At 42.8% G+C, this 24,357-nt stretch overlaps 2 protein-coding genes across 2 annotated transcripts; one reads left to right on the top strand and one right to left on the bottom strand.

The window, feature by feature from the left end:
• The first annotated feature begins 10,833 nt into the window (after positions 1-10,833).
• Positions 10,834-18,737, top strand: LOC115156783 (actin-related protein 2/3 complex subunit 5-like). The gene is made up of 4 exons (XM_029704464.1): positions 10,834-11,100; positions 11,612-11,684; positions 11,907-12,083; positions 17,792-18,737. Exons 1-4 carry the CDS (start codon positions 10,961-10,963, stop codon positions 17,852-17,854), a joined length of 453 nt encoding a protein of 150 aa, XP_029560324.1. The 5' UTR covers positions 10,834-10,960; the 3' UTR covers positions 17,855-18,737.
• Positions 18,738-18,837: 100 nt separating this feature from the next.
• On the bottom strand, positions 18,838-22,023 carry LOC115157719 (probable serine/threonine-protein kinase MARK-A). Its single transcript, XM_029706167.1, has 7 exons — positions 21,087-22,023; positions 20,741-20,835; positions 20,531-20,581; positions 20,031-20,252; positions 19,704-19,860; positions 19,294-19,470; positions 18,838-19,104 (listed from the first exon to the last, which is right to left on the bottom strand). Exons 1-7 carry the CDS (start codon positions 22,021-22,023, stop codon positions 18,998-19,000), a joined length of 1,746 nt encoding a protein of 581 aa, XP_029562027.1. The 3' UTR covers positions 18,838-18,997.
• Between the last annotated feature and the right edge of the window lie 2,334 nt (positions 22,024-24,357).

Raw genomic sequence — 24,357 nt, 5'->3', positions numbered from 1 at the left:
TGACATTGAACAGGTGCATGTTTTTGGCGATGGCAATGGTTTAGTGTAAAACAGCCTACTGCAAGTAACCTAGTCCAGGGATGGGCAACTTTGATGGGGGTGGGGGCCACGAAAAAATAGACCCCCCCCCCCCACACACCTTGTGAGCAGAACATTTTAGTGGCCCCCATCGCAAAGAGGAAATACAATTCTACACATTTTTCCATGTGATGGAGAAAAGAGTAATTTCCTACAATTCAACACATTTTTCCATAGGGTGGAGGCAAATGTTTGCAGTTTTTATATGACAACGGGCCCCACCCCAGTCAGAAATATGACCATGCTTACTACAACTTAAGATAGCTGGCCGCTAGACTAACTTACCAATCCTAAAATATTTAACTGACATGGGATAATTGAGTGACTAGCGATGCACAACCAAATGTCTAAATTGGTGAAGCAGTTCCGTCCATCAATGGCGTGCTGTACCCTAGAGTTCCCTGAAGGTGACATGGGTGCACAACCAAATTTCAAAACCAAAATTTCAGCTTTTATTTCTTTCATCACATTCCCAGTGGGTCAGAAGTTTACATACACTCAATTAGTATTTGGAAGCATTGCCTTTAAATTGCTTCACTTGGGTCAAATGTTTCGGGTAGCCTTCCACAAGCTTCCCACAATAAGTTGGGTGAATTTTGGCCCATTCCTCCTGACAGAGCTGGTGAAACTGGGTCAGGTTTGCAGGCCTCCTTGCTCGCACATGCTTTTTCGGTTCTGCCCACACATTTTCTATAGGATGGAGGTCAGGGCTTTGTGATGGCCGGTCCAATACCTTGACTTAGTTGTCCTTAAGCCATTTTGCCAGAACTTTGGAAGTATGCTTGGGGTCATTGCCCATTTGGAAGACCCATTTGCGACCAAGCTTTAACTTCCTGACTGATGTCTTGAGATGATGCTTCAATATATCCACATAATTGTCCTTCCTCATGATCAATCTATTTTGTGAAGTGCACCAGTCCCTCCTGCAGCAAAGAACCCCCAAAGCATGATGCTGCCACCCCCGTGCTACACGGTTGGGATGCTGTTCTTCGGCTTGCAAGCTTCCCCTTTTTCCCTCCAAACATAACGATGGTCATTATGGCCAAATAGTTCTATTTTTGTTCTTGTTTCATCAGACCAGAGGACATTTCTCCAAAAAGTACGATCTTTGTCCCCATGTGCAGTTGCAAACCGTAATCTGGCTTTTTTATGGCGGCTTTGGAGCAGTCTTCCTTGATGAGCGGTCTTTCAGGTTATGTCGATATAGGACTCGTTTTACTGTGGATATAAATACTTTTGTACCTGTTTCCTCCAACATCTTCACAAGGTCCTTTGCTGTTGTTCTGGGATTGATTTGCACTTTTCGCACCAAAGTACGTTCATCTCCAGGAGACAGAAGGCGTCTCCTTCTTGAGTGGTATGACCGTTGCGAGGTCACATGGTGTTTATAGTTGCATACTATTGTTTGTACAGATGAACGTGGTACCTTCAGGCATTTGGAAATTGCTCCCAAGGATGAACCAGGCTTGTGGAGGTCTACAATTGTTTTTCTGAGGTCTTGGCTGATTTCTTTTGATTTTCCATGACGTCAAGCAAAGAGGCACTGAGTTTGAAGGTAGGCCTTGAAACACATCCACAGGTACACCTCCAATTGACTCAAATTATGTCTATTAGCCTATCAGAAGCTTCTAAAGCCATGAAGTAATTTTCCGGAATTTTCCAAGCTGTTTAAAGGCACAGTCAGCTTAGTGTATGTAAACTTCTGACCCACTGGAATTGTTATATAGTGAATTATAAGTGAAATAATCTGTCTGTAAACAATTGTTGGAAAAATTACTTGTGTCATGCACAAATTTAAATATTACACAAAGATAACCCAAGTAAACACAAAATGCAGTTTTTAAGCGATGGTTTTATTTATTAAGGGGAAAAAAGCTATCCGAACCTTTTTAACCAGGAAATCTGGATCTTCACTCTCAAAGAAGAGAAGCAGAGAAAGGGTTGGGGGAATGTTAGCGCTCTGCTCCCGTTCCCCTGTTCTATCCAGTGGGAGAGAAGCAGATGTGAGGGTGAAAAGAAATGTGCTTATGTGGAAAGTTGAGAAAACCTGTTGGCAGAGTAGCTTTTAGCTTTTTAGCTTTTAGCTACTCTGCCACTGGCCATATCATGCAACAAAGTGAACCTATACCTGTGGAATGGTTAACCCCTTATTTGTATATAATAGATAACAAATAGTATACTGCCCTGTTGCCAATAAAGATACATATTCAAAATGTGGGCCAGGAGATGCAATGATTCATTAATGGTTTGAATGTGTTTAAAATCTGCCTTTGTGAACCTGTAGTGTAGCAATGTTTCATGTAAATTAAAGTTATGGGTTCCTGTTTCACAGGTAGACAATGTTGTTTACAAGTATCAAATACTGATAAAGAAATGGGCATCACAAGGACTGGACAATATGTGTGTGATGGTATGTGTTTAGAAAATGGGACAATGTGTCACGACGACTACTGAAGGTGGCTCCTCTCCCTGTTCTGGCGGCGCTCGGCGGTCGTCGTCGCCGGCCTACTAGCTGCCACCGATCCCCTTTTCCCTTATCGTTTGGTTTTGTCTGTCTTGTGTTACACCTGTTTTGAGTTGAGTTCATTAGTGGGGTATTTAGTCTTGTTTTCTAGGTTGAGATTTGTGCGGGATTGTTTGTTGTTTCCTGTCGTGGGGTTTTGGGGTTGTTTTGTTTCTTGTGTATTTTTTGGAAGGATGTTTATTCTGGACTGTGTCCCGACCCTGTTGAGGTGGATATTTTGGTCTGGTTTGTTTTCCTTGTTCCATGCCTGGGTATGGTGTTTTGGACTCAGGAAATAAAACACTCTACTAACGCATATTTGGTCTCCTGCGCCTGACTTCACCCCATCACTACTAGTGAGTTCTGACATGTTTATTTACATGACAAATTAAACTGCTATTTGCCTTTTAAATTAGTCCTATGTGTGTAGTAACTCAAACTTTTGACAGAATAAGCCCACGTAAGTTGCATTGTGATTCTTGATGCACTAATATCGTCAAGAATTTCAGATCTGCATTAGAACATTGAGTGCGTGCTTAGTCCCCTCCTGTACTCCCTGTTCACCCACGACTGCGTGGCCAAGTACGACTCCAACACCATCATTAAGTTTGCTGACAATACGACGGTGGTAGGCCTGATCATCGACAACGATGAGACAGCCTATAGGGAGGAGGTCAGAGACAGCAACCTCTCCCTCAATGTGAGCAAGACAAAGGAGCTGATCGTGGACTATAGGAAAAGGAGGGCCGAACAGGCCCTCATTAACATCGACGGGGCTGTAGTGGAACAGGTTGAGAACTTCAAGTTCCTTGGTGTCCACATCACCAACAAACTATCATGGTCCAACACACCAAGACAGTCGTGAAGAGGGCATGACAACACCCTTTCCCCTCGGGAGACTGAAAAGATTTGGCATTGGTCCCCAGATCCTCAAAAGTTCTACAGCTGCACCATTGAGCCCATCCTGACAGGTTGCATCACCGCCTGGTATGGCAACTGCTCGGCATCCGGCCATAAGGCGCTACAGAGGGTAGTGCGTATGGCACAGTACGTCACTGGGGCCAAGCTTCCTGTCATCCAGGACCTATGTACTAGGGGGTGTCAGAGGAAGGCCCTTAAAATTGTCAAAGACTCCAGTCGACAAAGTCATAGACTGTTCTCTCTGCTACCGCACGGCAAGCGGTACCGGAGCGTCAGGTCTAGATCCAAAGGCTCCTTAACAGCTTCTACCACCAAGCCATAAGACTGCTTCACACTTAATCAAATGCCATCAGGACTATTTACATTGACACCTCCACCCCCCTTTGTTTTTACACTGCTGCTACTCACTGTTTATTATCTATGCAGTCACTTTACCCCTACCTACATGTACAAATTACCTCGACCTACCTTTATCCTCGTTATTGTTATTTTAATTGTTACTTTTTATTTTTTACTTTAGTTTATTTAGTAAATATTTTCTTGAACTGCATTGTTGGTTAAGGGCTTGTGTGTAAGCATTTCACGGTAAGGTCTAAACCTGTTGTATTCGGCGCATGTGACAAATAAAATTTGATTGGATTTGTATTGCGTGATTGTATACGTGCGATGTATGCAAGTGGAAGGAATCCACATACAGCTCTTGGAGGACCGAAAAGGGATCATTACAAAAACAATGACTCTCTATCTTTTTTTCTTCTGTGAACCAGCTGTTTAGACATGTGCTCCTGTATTTCCCCTAGCAAAAACTTCAAAGACTCACACACTTGTCATCTACTGTAGAAATTGCATGCTGACGCACTGTTTCACCCCTATTTCCTGGTTTTCAACGGTATATTTAATAACACATACTACTAACACTGAAGTGAATCACCTAAACACTCACTATCTATTCCATTCATAAACTGGAATAAACTGGAGCAGGAATGTGTTAGTTGACTCATGTTATGTCTCAGTACCCTCTGTTAACCTAGTTGACTAGGCTCTCAACTTAGCATACATCATTGTCTGCTGATGGTTAACGGGGTCCTCATTGTATTGAAAGTGGTTAGGGGTAGGCTTAAGGCACTGGTATGGCATACAGGAGTCATAGAACGTCCTACCTCCTGCTAGGAACCCACATTTAAGCAACGTGTTTCAATAGGCTTCCTGGGAATTTCGTCATTTCTCATTTAAGCAATGTGTTTCAATAGGCTTCCTGGGAATTTCCTCATTCCTCATTTAAGCAATGTGTTTCAATAGGGTACCTAGGAATTTCATAATTTCTCATTTAAATTTAAGCAATGTGTTTTAAAAGGCTACCTGGGAATTTCGTCATTTCTCATTTAAATTTAAGCAATGCGTTTCAATAGGCTACCTGGGAATTTCATAATTCCTGTAACGGCTGTCGTAGAGAGGGGACCAAAGCGCAGCGTGTTTGGTGCTCATAATGAATATTTATTAAACTCAGAACACTAAAGACAAAATAACAACCGAAAACACACAGTTCTGACAGGTACATAGACTAAACAGAATACAACTACCCACAAACACAGGTGGAAAAAAACCCTACTTAAGTATGATCTCCAACTAGAGACAACGAGGACAAGCTGCCTCTAATTGGAGATCATCCCCCCCAAAAAAACATAGAAATAGAAAATTAGAACTAAACATAGATATAGAAAAACAAAAAACATTCCCTGTCACGCCCTGACCTACTCTACCATAGAAAATAACATCTTACTATGGTCAGGACGTGACAATTCCTCATTTAAGCAATGTGTTTCAATAGGCTACCTGGGAATATTGTCATTCCTCATTTAAGCAATGTGTTTCAATAGGCTACCTGGGAATTTCGTCATTCCTCACCTATAATTGAGAGGGAAGTTCCCTCTTCTCTCTCCCACCATAGTTTTGGGGTTAGAGCGTTAGGCCAGTAACCAAAATGCTGCTGGTTCGAATTCTAGAGCCGACAAAGTTAAAGATCTGTTGCTATGCAGTTGAGCAAGGCACTTAACCCCAATTGCTCCAGGGGTGCTGCAAAATGGTGACCCTGTCTGTAAAGCCACTCTCTGCGGGTGTCTCAGGGGGAGTTGGAATATGCAAAAAACACATTTGCACTTGTACAAGTGTGTAACAGGACAAATAAAAGTACCCACCAATTTCAGTAACCCTACCAATGGCTATGAAACTGAAACAAAGCACAGTCAAATCTAACCTTAGAGACACAGTACACTCAATACATTGGATCTGACACAGCATATGTTATATTATTTAACCTTTACTTATCTAGAAAAGTCAGTTAAGAACAAATTCTTACTTACAATGACAGCCTAGGAACAGTGGGTTAACTGCCTTGTTCAAGGGCAGAACAACAGATTTTTACATTGTCGGCTCAGAGATTCAATCTAGCAACCTTTCGGTTACTGGCCTAAAGCTCTAGCCACCCCAAAATGATTCATATGGATTTTGTCTCATATACAACGATACCTTGTTTATTATTATTCTCAAATGGTCACTATGCAACTTCAATAATAATTATTATTTCTGTGGCTCATAGGCTGCGTTCAGGCAGGCAGCTACTTTCTGATATTTTTTTCTCTAATTGGTCTTTTGACCATTCAGATCAGCTCTGAAAAAGAGCTGCTGTGAAAAGATCTTATGTGACTGGTCATAAAACCAATTAGTGAAGAAAAGATCAGAAGTGGGCTGCCTGTCTAAACGCATTCATAACGTTTTATTGGTACACACCAGTGGCAACCCGTCACCTGTTTAGTAAAAAAAAGATATATACAGTACCAGTCAAAAGTTTGGACACACCTACTCCCACCTACTCAAGGGTTTTTCTTAATTTTTTACTATTTTCTACATTGTAGAATAATAGTGAAGACATCAAAACCATGAAATAATACATATGGAATACATATGGAATCATGCAGTTAAAATGTGTTAAATCTAAATATATTTTATATTTGAGATTATTCAAAGTAGCCACCCTTTTGCCTTGATGACAGCTTTGCATACTCTTGGCATTCTCTCAACCAGCTTCACCTGGAATGCTTTCCCAACAGTCTTTTTAGGAGTTCTCACATGCTGTATGCTGAGCACTTGTTGGCTGCTTTTCCTTCACTCTGTGGTCCAACTCATCCCAAACCATCTCATTTGGGTTGAGGTTGGGTGATTGTGGAGGCCAGGTCATCTGATGCAGCACTCCATCAATCTCCTGTTTGGTCAAATAGACCTTACACAGACTGGAGGTGTGTTCGGTCATTGTCCAGTTGAAAAACAAATTACAGTCCCACTAAGCGAAGTCACCAGCAAAGCACCCCCACACCATCACTCGTCCTCCTCCATGGTGGGAACCACACATACGGAGATCATCCGTTCACCTACTCTGCGTCTCACAAAGACACGGCGGTTGGAACCAAAAATCTCAAATTTGGACTCCAGACCAAAGGACAGATTGCCACCGGTCTGATGTCCATTGCTTGTGTTTCTTGCCCCAAGCAAGTCTCTTCTTCTTATTGGTGTCCTTTAGTAGTGGTTTCTTTGCAGCAATTCGACCATGAAGGCCTGATTCACGCAGTCTCCTCTGAATAGTTGATTTTGACATGTGTCTTTTATTTGAACTCTGTGAAGCATTTATTTGGGCTGCAATCTAAGCTGCAGTTAACTCTAATGAACTTATCCTCTGCAGCAGAGGTATCTTTGGGTCTTCCTTTCCTGTGGCGGTCCTCATGAGAGCCAGTTTCATCATTGCGCTTGATGGTTTTTGCTCTTGAAATTTTCCGGATTGACTGAACTTCTTAGGGCTAGGCGTCCCGTCAGCGGGACACCTGTCGACAACTTACGGGGAAATTGGAGGGCACGCAATTCAAATAAATAATCATAAAAATTATGGATATTAAACATTTAGGTACATACAAGTGTCTTATATCGGTTAAAAGCTTAAAGTCTTGTTCATCTAACTGCATTGTACAATAGGCTTGACAGCGAAAGCATGCCATGCGATTGTTTGAGCACGGTGCCCCACATCAAAATATTTTTCAACCAGCACAGGCTTTATAAAAATCACAAATAGCGATTAAATATTCATTTACTTTTTGAAAATCTTCCTCTGATTTGCAATCCAAAGGGTCCCAGCTACAACATGCATGTTCGTTTTGTAAGATAAAATCCTTTATGTCCCAAAAAGTCAGTTAAGTTGGCGCCATCGATTTGAGTAATCCACTCGTTCAACATGCAGAGGAAGGAATCCAAATAGCTACCACAAAATTTTGTTAAAACAAGTCAAAATACATTTCTATTTAATCCTCATGTACCCTAAAATGTAATTAAGCTATAATATTTCATACGGAAAGAAGTATGTTCAATAGAAAAGCAAAATAAGCAGGTATGCATCCTCTTCGTCGTGCGTGCACAGACTGATTTCCAACTCTGACTCCCAGTACGAAAACTCTAAATTCTTAATCGTTTGGGAAGAAACAAGCCTGAAACCTTGAACAAAGACTGTTGACATCTAGTGGAAGCCATAGGAATTGCAATCTGGGAGCTGGAATTGCATTGTGAGAGCATTGGCTCTCTCAACAAAAATAAATTCTGGTTAGTTTTTCTTTGGATTTTCTCCTTCCATATCAATTTTAACATTTCTACAAACTTCAAAGTGTTTTCTATCCAATGGTACCAATTATATGCATATCCTGGCCTCTGGGCCTGAGTAAAAGGCAGTTTACTTTGGGCACGTCAGTCAGACAGGAAGTGGAGAAAAAAATACCCCCAAACCCTCTTCCTGGAGATCTACCGGCCTGTGGGTTTTCAGTCCAACCCTAATTTAACACACCTGATTCTACTAATAAGCTGCTCAACAAGACCTTAACTAGCTGAATCAGATATGCTAAATTAGGATTGGACTGAAAACCTACAGGACAGTAGATCTCCAGGAAGAGGATTGGGCAGCCCTTTCTTAAAGTAATAATGGACTTTGCTTATTTGCCATAATATGGACTTGGTCTTTTAACAAATAGGTTAATCTTCTGTACCACCCCTATCTTGTCACAACACAACTGATTGGATCAAACACATTAAGAAGGAAAGAAATTCTACAAATTAACTTTTAACAAGGCACTCCTGTTAATTGAAATGCATTCCAGATGACTACCTCAAGAAGCTGGTTGAGAGAATGCCAAGAGTGTGCAAAGCTGTCATCAAGGCAAAGGGTGGCTACTTTGCAGAATCTCAAATCTAAAATCTATTTTGATTTGTTTAACACTTTTTTGGTTACTACATGATTCCATATGTGTATTTCATAGTTGTGATGTCTTCACTATTATTCTACAATGTAGAAAATAGTGGCAATAAAGAAAAACCCTTGAAAGAGAAGGTGTGTCCAAACTTCTGACTGGTACTGTATATATATATATATATACACTGCTCAAAAAATAAAGGGAACACTAAAATAACATCCTAAATCTGAATGAATGAAATAATCTTATTAAATACTTTTTTCTTTACATAGTTGAATGTGCTGACAACAAAATCACACAAAAATAATCAATGGAAATCCAATTTATCAACTCATGGAGGTCTGGATTTGGAGTCACACTCAAAATTAAAGTGGAAAACCACACTACAGGCTGATCCAACTTTGATGTAATGTCCTTAAAACAATTCAAAATGAGGCTCAGTAGTGTGTGTGGCCTCCACGTGCCTGTATGATATCCCTACAACGCCTGGGCATGCTCCTGATGAGGTGGCGGATGGTCTCCTGAGGGATCTCCTCCCAGACCTGGACTAAAGCATCCGCCAACTCCTGGGCAGTCTGTGGTGCAACGTGGCGTTGGTGGATGGAGCGAGACATGATGTCCCAGATGTGCTCAATTGGATTCAGGTCTGGGGAACGGGCAGGCCAGTCCATAGCATCAATGCCTTCCTCTTGCAGGAACTGCTGACACACTCCAGCCACATGAGGTCTAGCATTGTTTTGCATTAGGAGGAACCCAGGGCCAACCGCACCAGCATATGGTCTCACAAGGGGTCTGAGGATCTCATCTCGGTACCTAATGGCAGTCAGGCTACCTCTGGCGAGCACATGGAGGGCTGTGCGGCCCCCCAAAGAAATGCCACCCCACACCATGACTGACCCACCGCCAAACCGGTCATGCTGGAGGATGTTACAGGCAGCAGAACGTTCTCCACGTCATCTCCAGACTCTGTCACGTCTGTCACATGTGCTCAGTGTGAACCTGCTTCATCTGTGAAGAGCACAGAGTGCCAGTGGCGAATTTGCCAATCTTGGTGTTCTCTGGTAAATGCCAAACGTCCTGCACGGTGTTGGGCTGTAAGCACAATCCCCACCTGTGGACGTCGGCCCTCATACCACCCTCATGGAGTCTGTTTCTGACCGTTTGAGCAGACATATGCACATTTGTGGCCTGCTGGAGGTCATTTTGCAGGGCTCTGGCGGGGCTCCTCCTGCTCCTCCTTGCACAAAGGCGGAGGTAGCGGTCCTGCTGCTGGGTTGTTGCCCTCTTACGGCTCCTCCACGTCTCCTGATGTACTGGCCTGTCTCCTGGTAGCGCCTCCATGCTCTGGACACTACGCTGACAGACACAGCAAACCTTCTTGCCACAGCTCGCATTGATGTGCCATCCTGGATGAGCTGCACTACCTGAGCCACTTGTGTGGGTTGTAGACTCCGTCTCATGCTACCACTAGAGTGAAAGCACCGCCAGCATTCAAAAGTGACCAAAACATCAGCCAGGAAGCATAAGAACTGAGAAGTGGTCTGTGGTCACCACCTGCCGAACCACTCCTTTATTGGGGGTGTCTTGCTAATTGCCTATAATTTCCACCTGTTGTCTATTCCATTTGCACAACAGCATGTGAAATGTATTGTCAATCAGTGTTGCTTCCTAAGTGGACAGTTTGATTTCACAGAAGTGTGATTGACTTGGAGTTACATTGTGTTGTTTAAGTGTTCCCTTTATTTTTTTGAGCAATATATATATATATATATATATATATACACACTTTTTTCGTTGCCTTTTTAGCATGCTATTTTGGTATTAATACGTGTCACATATCAGTTTGCATACAAAGTAAAACATTTTTTAAAAAGCCGAATACAAACATGGTCTCTTTTTTTCTTTCTTGAATAAGGCAGCTCCAAAATGCAGGCGTTTCAGCCTAGCTTTTCACTTAGGCAGAGAGCTAGTGTTTTCTTGACCTCTACCACCATCTACTGTTCATTTATGAGTACTGCTCCAACTATACAAATCAGACATCAACCACTTGAGAGCGCCCTCTATGCGGAAGTGAAGCTGTCAGAGCGAGACAGGAAATGAAACCAGGAATTCTTTTACTGTAAAAGGAGCACAGACAGATTGCAGTATTCTTCTGTAAACAACAAAACATATCGTCAAAATGTCGAAAAATACTGATTCGAACCAATTCAGCAAGGTGGACGTTGACGAGTACGACGAGAACAAATTTGTGGATGATGAGGATAATGGAGAGAGTCAGGTCGGTCCAGATGAAGCAGAAGTGGATTCGCTGATCAGACAATATCCTTTTACGTTGATTTGATTTACTAAGAGCACAGTTACATTTGAGAAAGTGGCGTGAAGCCGATACAGATTTTCTCCAAAATGTTGCAATGCACAGACCATCTGCCAAGTCGTACTATGATGTTTCAGAATCAAGTATATGCTTTTGCGCGTGTCACTTCAAGTCAGGGCGTGGTGCTTTTATGTCTTTTAATCGTTTATATATTATTTGAGGAGAAAATACAATACACGTTGTGCAGTCAGATTTAGGGTTTTATTCAGTGGAAGTTTAGTGGTGGTGGTAGGCCTAATATTTAGTTTATTACCTGATGACAGAAATTTTCAAAGCAGGTTCTGACAAATTGGGGGGTAGGAAGTGAATTCCACCAGTCAGTGAGTCATTGAGTTTCTGAAACATGAAAGCAACGTGATTTGAAGAGGTGAATCAAGCTGACCATGACTGTCTCATCAGTGTTAAACTGTGTTGTGTGTTGTCTCTCTGTCTGTTTTCCTTAACACCGTGATGCACAGGCAACCTGATGGAAGCTCTGCAGGCTGTGCTGAAGAATCCCCCAATCAACACCAAAAACCAAAATGTTAAGGTGAGCCTTCATTACAACACAATAGATCCGTTTTGAGCATTAATAACGGCCCCATGTGAAACACAACTTGCCTCTGTGTTACTCAAAATACACTATGAGCTTCCGTCACCTCAAAACAGAACTGTATAGTCTGTGGTTCACGCATCACACAGAGTCGAGGCATGTGAAAGTGTGTACTTCCTTAGCAGAAGATACTAAAATGTGTGTATGTGTGTGTTATAGGATCGTGCTGAGGCCCTGGTGCTTAAAGTGCTGAGCGCCTTCAAGAGTAGTGACATTGAGAAGGCTGTTCAGTCTCTGGATAAGAATGGAGTTGACCTGCTCATGAAGTACATCTACAAGGGCTTTGAGAAGCCTTCTGAAAACAGCAGTGCTACACTGCTGCTGTGGCACGAAAAGGTAAGACTTATCCTTATTGGTGTATGGCTGGAAGCACTTGCAGGGTGTGTGGGCATGCTAAAGCCTGACTGATGATACAGTTGAAGTCGGAAGTTTACATACACCTTAGCCAAATACATTTAAACTCAGTTCTTCACAATTCCTGACATTTACTCCTAGTAAAAATTCCCTGTTTTAGGTCAGTTAGGATCACCACTTTATTTTAAGAATGTGAAATGTCAGAAGAGTAGAGAGAATTATTTATTTCAGCTTTTATTTCTATCATCACATTCCCAGTGGGTCAGAAGTTTACATACACTCAATTAGTATTTGGTAGCATTGCCTTAATATTGTTTAACTTGGGTCAAATGTGTCGGGTAGCCTTCCACAAGCTTCCCACAATAAGTTGGGTGAATTTTGGCCCATTCCTCCTGACAGCTGGTGTAACTGAGTCAGGTTTGTAGGCCTTCTTGCTCGCACACGCTTTTTCAGTTCTGCCCACACATTTTCTATGGGATTGAGGTCAGGGCTTTGTGATGGCCACTCCAATACCTTGACTTTGTTGTCCTTAAGCCATTTTGAAAGAACTTTAGAAGTATGCTTGGGGTCATTGTCCATTTGGAAGACCCATTTGCGACCAAGCTTTAACTTCCTGACCAATGTCTTGAGATGTTGCTTCAATATATCGACATAATTTTCCTGCCTCGTGATGCCATCTATTTAGTGAAGTGCACCAGTCCCTCCTGCAGCAAAGCACCCCACAACGTGATGCTGCCACCCCCGTGCTTCATGGTTGGGATGTTGTTCTTCGGCTTGCAAGCCTCCCCCTTTTTCTTCCAAACATATCGATGGTCATTATGGCCAAACAGTTCTATTTTTGTTTCATCAGACCAGAGGACATTTCTCCAAAAAGTACGATCTTTGTCCCCATGTGCAGTTGCAAACCGTAGTCTGGCTTTTTTATGGCAGTTTTGGAGCAGTGGCTTCTTCCTTGCTGATTGGCCTTTCAGGTTATGTCAATATAGGACTCGTTTTACTGTGGATATAGATATTTTTGTACCTGTTTCCTCCAGCATCTTCACAAAGGTCCTTTGCTGTTGTTCTGGGATTGATTTGCAGTTTTCACACCAAAGTACGTTCATCTCTAGGAGACAGAACGCGTCTCCTTCCTGAGCGGTATGACAGCTGCGTGGTCCCATGGTGTTTATATTTGCGTCTATTGTTTGTACAGATGAACGCGTTACCTTCAGGCGTTTGGAAATTTCTCCCAAGGATGAACCAGGCTTGTGGAGGTCTACAATTTTTTTTCTGAGGTCTTGGCTGATTTCTTTTGATTTTCCAATGATATCAAGCAAAGAGGCAGTGAGTTTGAAGGTAGGCCTTGAAATACATCCACAGGTACACCTCCAATTAACTCAAATTTAGTCAATTATGTCAATTAGCCTATCATAAGCTTCTAAAGCCATGACATCATTTTCTGGAATTTTCCAAGCTGTTTAAAGGCATAGTCAACTTAGTGTATGTAAACTTCTGACCCACTGGAATTGTGATACAGTGAATTATAAGTGAAATATTCTTTCTGTAAACAATTGTTGGAAAATGACTTGTGTCATGCACAAAGTAGATGTCCTAACCGACTTGCCAAAACTATAGTTTGTTAACAAGAAATTTGTGGAGTGGTTGAAAAACGAGTTTCAATGACTCCAACCTAAGTGTATGTAAACTTCCCACTTCAACTGTATTCTTGTGGGAAGCTGCTATAGACCACCAAGTGCTAACAGTCAGTATCTGGATAATATGTGTGAAATGCTTGGTAATGTATGTGATGTCAACAGAGAAGTATATTTTCTGTGTGATTTTTAAATATTGACTGGCTCTCATCAAGCAGCCCACTCAAGGAAAAGATTCTAACTGTAACTAGTGCTTGTAAACTGGTTCAGGTTATCAGTCAACCTGCCAGGGTAGTTACAAACAGCACAGGAATGAAATCATCAACATGTGTTGAGCACATCTTTACTAAGGCTGCAGAAATGTGCTTGAAAGCAGTATCCAATATAGTAGCCATATCTAGGAAAACCAAAGTTCCAAAGGCTGGGCATAATATAGTGTGTTAGAGGTCATACAATAAGTTTTGTAGTGATTCATACATTGATGATGTAAAGAATATTTGCTTGTCTGTGGTGTGTAACCTGACGTTGCACTTGACACATTTATGAAATGTCTTATTCCAGTTAATAATAAGGACGCACATAAGAAAATGACTGTAAAAACTGTTAAATCCCCTTGGATTGATGAGGAATTGAAAATTGTATGGTTGAGAAGGGACGAGGCAAAAGGTATGGCAATTAAGTCTGGCTGCACAACTGATTGGCAAACGTACTGCAAAATAAGAAATCATGTGACTAAATAAACAAACTATACTATGAAACAAAGATGAATGATATAAAGAATGATAGTAAAAAGCTTTGGAGCACCTGAAAGGACATTTTGGGGAAACAAGCCAACTCGGCTCCATCGTTCATTGAGTCAGATGGCTCATTCATCACAAAGCCCACTGATATTGCCATCTTATTTAATTACTTTTTCATTGGCAAGATAAACAAACTTAGGGATGACATGCCAGCAACAAATGTTGACACTACACATCCAAGTATATTTGACCAAATTATGAAAGGCAAGAATTGTACTTTTGAATTCCGTAAAGTCAGTATGGAAGAGGTGACAAAATTATTGTTGTCTATCAACAATGACAAGCCACCGGGGTCTGACAACTTGGATGGAAAATTACTGAGGTTAATAGCAGATGATATTGCCACTCCAATTTGCTTCATCTTCAATTTCAGACTACTAGAAAGTGTGTGCCCTCAGGCCTGGAGGGAAGGAAAAGTAATTCCGCTACCCAAGAATAGTAAAACCCCCTTTACTGGCTCAAATACCCGACCAATCATCCTGTTACCAACCCTTAGTAAACTTCTGAAACAAATAGTGTTTGACCAGATACAATACTATTTCACAGTAAATAAATTGACAACAGACTTTCAGCGTGTGTATAGGGAAGGCCTCTCAACAAGCACGGCACTTACACAAATGACTGATGATTGGCTGAGAGAAATTGATGCTAAAATGATGTGGGGGCTGTCTTGTTAGACTTCAGTGCAGCTTTTGACATCGATCATAGTCTGCTGCTGGAAAAACGTAGGTGTTATGGCTTTACACCCCCTGCTATAATGTGGATCAAGAGTTACTTGTCTAACAGAACACAGAGGGTGTTCTTTAATGGAAGCCTCTCAAACATAATCCAGGTAGAAGCAGGAATTCCCCAGTGTAGCTGTTTAGGCCACTTGCTTTTTTCAATCTTTACTAACGACATGCTTTGAATAAGGCCAGTGTGTCTATGTATGCGGATGACTCAACACTATACACATCAGCTACTACAGCGACTGAAATGACTGCAACACTTAACAAAGAGCTGCGGTTAGTTTCGGTATGGGTAGCAAGGAATAAGTTAATCCTAAATATTTCCAAAACTAAAAGCATTGTATTTGGGACAAATCAATCAATCACTAAACCATAAACCTCAACTACATATCATAATGAATAATGTGGAAATTGAACAAGTTGAGGTGACTAAACTGCTTGGAGTAACCCTGGATTGTAAACTGTCATGGTCAAAACATATTGATACAACAGTAACTAAGATGGGGAAAAGTCTGTCCATAATAAAGCACTGCTCTGCCTTCTTAACAACTATCAACAAGGCAGGACCTACAGGCTCTTTTGTCGCACCTGGACCACTGCTCAGTCGTGTGGTCAGGTGCCACAAAGAGGGACCTCCGAAAATTGCAGTTGGCTCAGAACAGGGCAGCACGGCTGGCCCTTAAAAGTACACAGAGAGCTAACATTAATGACATGCATGTCAATCTCTCATGGCTCAAAGTGGAAGAGAGACTGACTTCTTCATGACTTGTTTTTGTCAGAGGTGTTGACAAGCTGAATGCACCGAGCTGTCTGTTTTTAAAATACTAGCACACAGCTCAGACACCCATGCATACCCCACAAGACATACCACCAGAGGTCTCTTCACAGGCCCCAAGTCCAGAACAGACTATGGGAGGCACACAGTACTACATAGATCCATGACTACATGGAACTCTATTCCACATCAGGTAACTGATGCAAGCAGTAGAATCAGATTTAAAAAGCAGATAAAAATACACCTTATGGAACAGCAGGGACTGTGAAGCAACACCAACACAGGCACAGACACATGCATACAAACACATGATAACATACACACTATACACACACGTACACATGGATTTTGTGTTGTAGATATGTGGTAGTGGAGTATGGGCCTGAGGGCACACACTTAGTGTGTTGTGAATTCTGTATTGTATAACTGCCTTAATTTTGCCAGACCCCATGAAGAGTGGCAGCAGCTAATGGGGATCCATTAATAAATACAAATGCTAATTGACTGAACATTCCAAATTACCATGGTAATTATGCGTCGTAATATTAATATGCAGCCAGCGATCCGCAGTTTCCAAGGTACAGCATCCTATCAACTGCGCTGCTGCGCTTATAGTCTATGGCGGGCCTGTGCGTCAAATCTTCAATAGCAGTCAGCAGATCTCATGACCCGCTGCCCTGTTTTCCCCAACTCTTAAACTAAGCTTCAAGTCCTTTCAAGTAACGCCGTCAATTAGAGCAAGGTACATAATGAGTCAAACAAGCACTGGGCCTAAAACATAAGCAACAAACGTGAGCTGGTAGATTAGTCAGCCCACACGGGAGAGGGGGGATTTACACTCAGTTTTGATGTGAGTCTTGCGCAACGGACATGCAGGACCATCCCTAACCTACAGGCCTACTGTGTTTTTTTTTAATAGATATGGATAAGATGGGTTCATGGTAGGTGCAGTTGGTAGGCTCATGGGTCCCGTGTGGCTCAGTTGGTAGAGCATGGCGCTTGCAACTCCAGGCTTGTAGGTTCGATTCCCACGGGGGACCAGTACGAGAGAAAAGCATGAAGATGTAGGCACTCACTACTACTGTAAGTCGCTTTTGATAAGAGCGTCTGCTAAATGACGTAAAAGTAAAAATGCCTATCAAAACATTTAGTTGTAAATAGAAGTGCCATGATCCCAAGGGAAATAGGCCTATGGGAGGAATATGAATTTATATATTGTACCTGTAATGCCACCCGGACAAAATAAATAAACACATTGGTCTAAAAAATGACCTATGGGAGGTTTTTTTCTATATCCAGAGTCCAAAAACCTGAACAGATGAACCCATTTTTTATTTGCAGATGGGGGGGAATTGCATTGCATTTATGCATCACTATAGTCATTATATTGTAGGCTTCTGTTTTTAAATAGATAGGCCTACCACGAACCCATGTTATTCATATCAAAACATGCGACACCTACACACGCAGCAGCGAGTGGGCATGTCGCACATCTCACTGACTTCAGTAACGGTCCAGAAAGCAAGTGCCTACAAAAACAGTAGCCTACAACAAGTTTTTTTGAGAATGTTGGCAGTCTATCCAGAGACACAAAAACTGACCAGATAAACACACAGGCTATTTGATTAGCAGGAGGGAGGAATTACATTGAATCAAAATCCACATTTCCAATGGGTGCTGCGAGCTGCTGATATAATGCTGTTATTCGCATAGACTGTATTCATACTGTGTATGCATCTTTCTGTTTGTGTTGTAGGCTCTCTCTGCTGGAGGACTGGGCTCCATCGTGAGAGTGCTCACAGCCAGGAAAACTGTGTAGGCTTGTACTGGACCTGACTGATTGCCGCTGGGACCACTCACTCAGGGGATGTGCTGGCACTGGAAACCCCAGGGCGTGTAATCATAAAGCGTCTCAAAGTAGGAGTACTGATCGAGGATCAGTTTAGCCTTTTTTAGATCATGATGAATAAAAATACATGGACACTGAGACGCTTTATGAATATGGGCCCAGAACTGGTTTTCTCTCTACGCTTGAAGGAAGCTCGCAGACATCGGACAACCTGTCTCAAATGGCCCCTCCGTAGTCCTACAATGCTTAACGATATTCGATCGGAATCCAACGTTTGTCAAATGTTTTGCGATGTTGTTGTCAAAGAAGATGAGAAATACTTATATTGTAAGATTTACATCATCGTAACGTCATAAGGATGACATGTAATATTGTGTCATTTTCCAAGATAAATATTGCGCTATTGTCACGGTGGGTAGGACGGCACCTTAAAGTAAGCTTTCATTCCCTCTAATGCAGAGACCAGTTTGTGTGTGATTATGCTGGAACAAGTTAACCTGGTCCCAGATCTGTTTGTCATCTATAGCCAACTCCACTGGGCATTTAATAATATACAGCACTAACAGATCTAGGACCAAGCTAGGAACAAGTCCTTTGGAATGTAGGGATGGAGTGATGTTATCACATGTTCCTGGACACATGTCTCAGAGGGCCTCTTCTTTTCTATAACCTATTTACATGTATAGAAAAATATCCGAATGTCTTGGTAGAGTTATTGAGGGAATATCATGTTCCTTTAGAACAAGTGTAAACATTCTGAATCAAATGACCAAATGCCTTATTGAAATATAGTTTTTTTTTATATATGCTGTATAGAACAATTCTGGATTTAATAAACAAACATCTTACTATTTGTTTTGTAATTTTTTTCAGAAATTTTCACATTTCTTAAATTTCAAATACTAAAGTTTCTCTATGGAAAAACGTCTATGAAAAAACTGCAAAAAAAATAAAATAATTACATGCCAATCAATGCTTTCTTCTCTTTATTCATATACTGGTATCTTGCAACGGTTCATTTTGCATTTCTTCCCTGATCGTTGTTGTCATGGTAACCTGCGAGCCGCCACAGCTGACCCAGGTGGTAGATCACCCAGTCTCATAAAGTTCATCCTAGATCACCGGTCCCTCTGCCATCCAGTCATGAAGGAGGATCTGCTCTAGAACAGGCCTCTTGGTGGGATCCTGCTGCAGACAGCAGTTGATCAACTCTTTACACTCTGTACCATAAAGACAAAAATGATAGGATGGTGAGTTTGCCTTTGGGTCTCTATTTATATATATTTCTTTGTCATTGAGCACCATTTTATGTATCCATAACCACATCCAAATACATACCCACGTTTACCAACACAAACTCTTATTTTCTCTCTCAAATGTTCTCTCGCTCTTGCCTCCCTCCCCCTCACCTTTAGACAGGCCCTTTTTGAAGCGCAGGCGCCCAGCGGTGATATCAGCCTCCTTGTTGAAGGGCAGACGGCCACACACCAGGCCGTAGAGCAGTACCCCCAGTGACCAGATGGTGGCGTGGCGGCCCTGGTACACACCGCTCAGCACCCACTCTGGAGGACAGTACTCCTCTGTGCCTGAGGAAGGGGGAAAATATTAGAATTATTTTTGTTTTTTAATCTTTACCACTGGTCATGTACATTAGGGCACACTGACAAAATGTTTTTAAACGGAAAACAGTAATGAGCGCTTCTTATTGGACGAGTTTAGATAGTACCTCCCCATTTAGCTCAGTTTCAGAGCGTTCCCTTGCATTTCGTGCCTACTGAACATAATAACCCTGACCAGCCATTCTCCTGTTGTGTCCTACCTGAGTAGTCTCTGTAGGAGGATTCTCTCAGAAGGTCTCCACAGCCAAAGTCGATGAGCTTAACCCGCAGGTTGTCCGTCTGCACCAGCAGGTTCTCAGCCTTGACGTCTCGGTGCAGGACCCCTCGGTTGCGGCAATGCCGAACAGCCAGTACCACCTGTAATAACATAATATATGCCTCTTAACAAACAGTGGTTAAGTAAAGTGTGACTTAGTAGTGACTAGAGATATTTGTGTATGTGATCCCTGTGGGAAATGAACACACAACCTTAGCGTTTCTAGCGCCACGCTTTTACCAACTGCGACACACAGGTCTAGACCCATCACCTGTATCATGATGATCCTGGCCAGACACTCGTCCACCCGGCCTCCCAGCTCCTCGATGAAATCAAACAGGTCCATGCAGGGATAGGGTCTCTCCAGCACCAGGATGAAACGCTCGGCCTCCTCGAACCAATCCAGCAGGCCCAGAACGTAGCAGCAGGACGGGGGCCGTGAGACGATCTGCATCAGGGCCACCTCCAGGGGCAAGGCACTCCTCTCTCCGGGCTGGAGGTGAGAGGGGTTGGGAAGTTGGAGAGGTGAAGGGGAGAGAGGGGGGTTGCCATTAGATGAGGTGTTTTCCACAGGTGAGAAGGAGAGTGAAGAACAACAACAACAAGCGTTCCCTTTATTGAGAGTAAGGACCGGCAGAACGCCCAACCAACCGTTTACCAACGGAGAACGCAAGAGGCCGAGCCAAACCCAGACCAAAACCCAGTAGGAGCGTTCTTGTCTTCTTAGACTTACGGTACTTGCAATTGCGTCAACTAAAACAGGCTACTTACAAGCTTTACGTATGGCTCGGCCATTCCTCTGTTCACATACTTTATGGCCACCTGAGGGGGAAAAAGCAACATGATATATTCATCTAGTAGTGTGCTTTCACTTCTTGCGTTACGTGAATATTGATAGATGACAAATCTAATGTTTACTCCTATCTGTTAACTTACTACGACCAGAATTAGAATTTTATAACCAACTGTTAAAAGCTTCACCTGTTGGCCGTCACTTTTGCGCATGGCGGCGTAGACCGCCCCACATCCTCCTTTACCCAGCATGCTCCCCAGTGTGAAGAGAGACTCAAAGCTACCTGCAACAAAGTTACGCATGAGATAAAGCCCAAATCATCACAGATTAGAAATAACAAACTCAAGATTAGATACTGTTTCATGTCATATTCAAATACTAGTTCTTCTTTAGCCTGGTCCCAGATGTCTTTGTGCTGTCTTGCCACCTCCTGTGGTCATTGTCAGGCCCATGGCAAGACAGCACTAACACATCTGGGACCAGGCTAATTCTTCTTCTTCTGCTGACTTCATACTACGTGTAGTCTGGTCTTACTGGGGTTGGGTCCAAAATTAAAGATACTGGAGTCTGAGGATGAAGAAGAAGAGGATGATCCTCTATAGTTGGGTAGTGGGTTCTTCAACTGGCCTCTCCTTTGTCGGGTTAGATAGTGGACAACGATTGGTACCTCCGGACTAGTGTTTCTATTGTTCTTATTCCTCTTCCAGCCCTCCCTGGACCACACCCTCTCCACCAACTCCTCACTGCTCTCCTCCTCCTCTCTGGCCCTCTTTCGTCTCTTCCGTTTGGTGTTATCCTCACGCCATCTCAGGTTTAGTCCCTTACCATTGTTCACCAACCCTCCCCTCCCTCCCTTCAGTCCCGAGCAGGAAAGAACTGCGCTCTCATCTTCCTCCTCCTCGTCTTCCTCTTCCTCCTTGACTTCGTTCTGTCCTCTCAGGGTTTCCTCTTTTCTCTTCCTCCCTCTCTCTCTAATGGCAGCAGCTTCTCTCTCAAGCTCAGCCTGCCTATGTGGAGCTGGAGCTGGGGCTCTGGGCCTTAGTCTATAAGTGTACGTTAAGGCTGGAGTGACCTGTCTTCCTACTGTCTCACTCTGAGAAGGACTTCTGCTGGATGTCTCACTACGACTTCTGCGTCGGCTCAGGAGCGATTCCTCCCCCGTGTCCTTGGCTTTGACTCTCTCTCTGGACTTCAGTTTGATCATGTTGGGCCTCATGCGTGGGTTCTTGGCTCGGGATGGACCGGGAGAGTCCTTATTGGTGGGTTCGCTCCTACTTGGTTTTGGTTTGGGTCTGGCTCGGCCTCTAGCGTTCTCTCTTAGTAAATGGTTGGGTGTTCTGTTGGTCCTTACTCTCAACGAATAAGGGAATGTTTGTTGTTGTTGTTCCTCCTCCCTCTCTGTCTCCTGGGAGTGACTCTCCCTGACCCTCAGCCCTGATATCTCTTCAAACAGACAAGCAGCCTGCTTCATCGCTCTTCTACTTTCTCTCTCCTGTCTTTCTCCTTCACTCTCTCCAGATGTCTCACTCTCACTGGCAGAGCTGGAGCTGCTGCTGCTGCTTTCTTCCTCTTCTTCCTTACTCTCATCCCTCTCTCCCTCCCTCTCTCCCTCCCTCTCTCTGCAGCTCCCAGGAGATTGGTCCCTCTCGATCTGGGACCTGTGTCTCCTGATAGGGTTGGCTAACCTCCTGCCTTGGGGAGAGTTTCTCCTTCTTCCGCACGGAGACCTGCACCTCCTCACAGAGTCGGCCTCCGGCCTCTTACGGGGAGAGCGTTTCATCCCATCTCTAGAGGCGACTAGTGGAGGCCTGCGCCTCCTCACAGAGTTGGCGTCCATTCTCCTGCGCTGTGGCTGGGGAGAGTCTCTCCTCTCTGTTGGCTCAGAGGCTCCTGGTGGGCAGGGGAAAGCCGGAGTCCCACGCTTCCCTCTCCTCTCTCTCCCCCTCCTCAGCACTTTCAGTGAGTCTCTGGCCATGGAGAGAGGTCTCCTAAGCCCCCTACGCCTCCCACAGACTGGCAGGGAAATAGAGTACGACTAAGTTTTTTTAGACTGAAACAATCGTCTAGCCTGTTACCGTATGTTTTACCACTATAATCGAATAATATGCTTGATTTGTAGCCCTCGCCTCTTTAATGGCACAACTTTGATTATCTTTAAAAAAAAAGTGAATTCAGACAGGGTTGACCTTACTAATATTCTGTAATAGGAAACATATGAATCTACAAAGTAAATGCATAATTCAAACTATTGGCATGTTCTATATATTGTAATAACCAATGATATTGTAATGCAATATTTATTTTTCAATTAATTATCTGAACCTACCAGGGGCAGTTGATGGATTTGACAACCTCCAAGATGCCATACCTCATGACCCACTGACTTTGTTGACCCCAAATGGATACAGAGGCATGGTGATGTCACAATGAACCACAGGTGAGACTGTTCGTGATGTCATAATGTGACTGTGCTTGGACAATATATGATGTCACAGAGGAGGTTCCAAATCACAATTCCATTGTCTGACTACCATAGTAACATATTATTTGCGTTATTTAGAAGTTTATCTATCAATAACCCAATGAATGTTACTATGGTAAATCATTTGTATTAACTTTTATTAAAAAAAAAAAAAAAAAAAAATGTATGTCCCAATCACGTCACTTTTGTGTCGATTAGATTAGAATGTTAGTAGACTAATCTACATCACACAATAGCTTATCACTGACTTTGGTTTCCAGACCTCATATTCAACGGTCACCCTTACACCGATAGGTAACTGTACAGTCGTTTGACATCGATGTACTGTTCCCACTCTCAACACTGACGACTAGGTTCACTGCCAGTTGGTTACAAGCGCACTTGATTTTTTTGGCCTCAACTCCCACCGCCTCACAATCTCTAGGAAAGCTGGCGAAGATAGGAACGCAGTGAGGGATCAAGGGGCAGAACTATATAACTCTCTCTCTAGATCCGGTAGTCCAGAGCTCAGCTGTGCTGTGCCAGACAGACAAAGTGATAGGGTTCAGGGCCCGTTTTCAAAAAGCATCTCAGATTAGGAGTACTGATCTAGGATCAGGTCCCCCCTGTAATACAATCTTCTTCATTATGATCTAAAAGGCTAGACTGATCCGAGATCAGCACTCCTGCTCTGATACTCTCTTAATGAATACTGGCCCTGAAATACATGGCGGGCCATAAAGATTAGGCAGAGGGAATGTAATGTGAGTTTAATGAGTGCACTGTGTGAACTTTAAGCACATGCTATTGATAAAACCAAACGGTTGAGATAATGGAATCTTTATAAAACGAGCTGTCAATCAGTTCCTTGAAAGGGATGGTAAAGTTTATACCAGTCAGGCAGGCAGTTTTCTGAAGCCTCACATTTATTTTCTTTCTTTTCTGTATTTATTGTATTGTTTCCATGGTTTGTTCAACATGAGAAGATTATTGGTTCTATTATCAAGTGAGTTTACCTGCACATATTGACTTAGAATGATCCTATGTGCATGACTGTGTGTGTCTCTTGGAAGAGTGTATAAGCAGGACGGTGAGGGTGGTCTCACGTGTGGCGCAACAGTAATACCTAGAGGGAATGGAATGGTCGTCAGTAATCGTTATATTCAAATGGTTGCAATTGTAATCAACTTTCTTGTATGGTGAATTCGCTTTGTGAATATGTTTCCAGCACGGCAGACAATAATCAACAGCAGTGCTATTCAGAATGAAAATACTTTACATATTTCTTCATTTGTTTCTCCCTTTCTCATTTTAGTAGAAACACCTCCTGAATTCTATTAATTG

The sequence above is a fragment of the Salmo trutta genome, chromosome 21, assembly GCF_901001165.1.
Source record: "Salmo trutta chromosome 21, fSalTru1.1, whole genome shotgun sequence".
In the NCBI taxonomy this organism is placed as follows: domain Eukaryota; kingdom Metazoa; phylum Chordata; class Actinopteri; order Salmoniformes; family Salmonidae; genus Salmo; species Salmo trutta.
The sequence above is the reverse complement of the archived record's forward strand: the minus strand, read 5'-3'. Positions and strand labels throughout refer to the sequence as shown.

What these genes read in the sequence shown, in the direction of transcription:
- LOC115156783 (XM_029704464.1), top strand. Translation starts at nt 10,961, where the DNA reads ATGTCGAAAAATACTGATTCGAACCAATTCAGCAAGGTGGACGTTGAC. An exon ending in GTGGATTCGCTGATCAGACA is followed by an intron (nt 11,101 to 11,611) that starts ATATCCTTTTAC and finishes ACCGTGATGCAC; the next exon opens with AGGCAACCTGATGGAAGCTC. An exon ending in TGCTGCTGTGGCACGAAAAG is followed by an intron (nt 12,084 to 17,791) that starts GTAAGACTTATC and finishes TTTGTGTTGTAG; the next exon opens with GCTCTCTCTGCTGGAGGACT.
- LOC115157719 (XM_029706167.1), bottom strand. Translation starts at nt 22,023, where the DNA reads ATGAAGCAGGCTGCTTGTCTGTTTGAAGAGATATCAGGGCTGAGGGTC. An exon ending in CCGAGCCATACGTAAAGCTT is followed by an intron (nt 20,253 to 20,530) that starts GTAAGTAGCCTG and finishes TCTCACCTCCAG; the next exon opens with CCCGGAGAGAGGAGTGCCTT. An exon ending in CAAAAAGGGCCTGTCTAAAG is followed by an intron (nt 19,105 to 19,293) that starts GTGAGGGGGAGG and finishes TTTATGGTACAG; the next exon opens with AGTGTAAAGAGTTGATCAAC.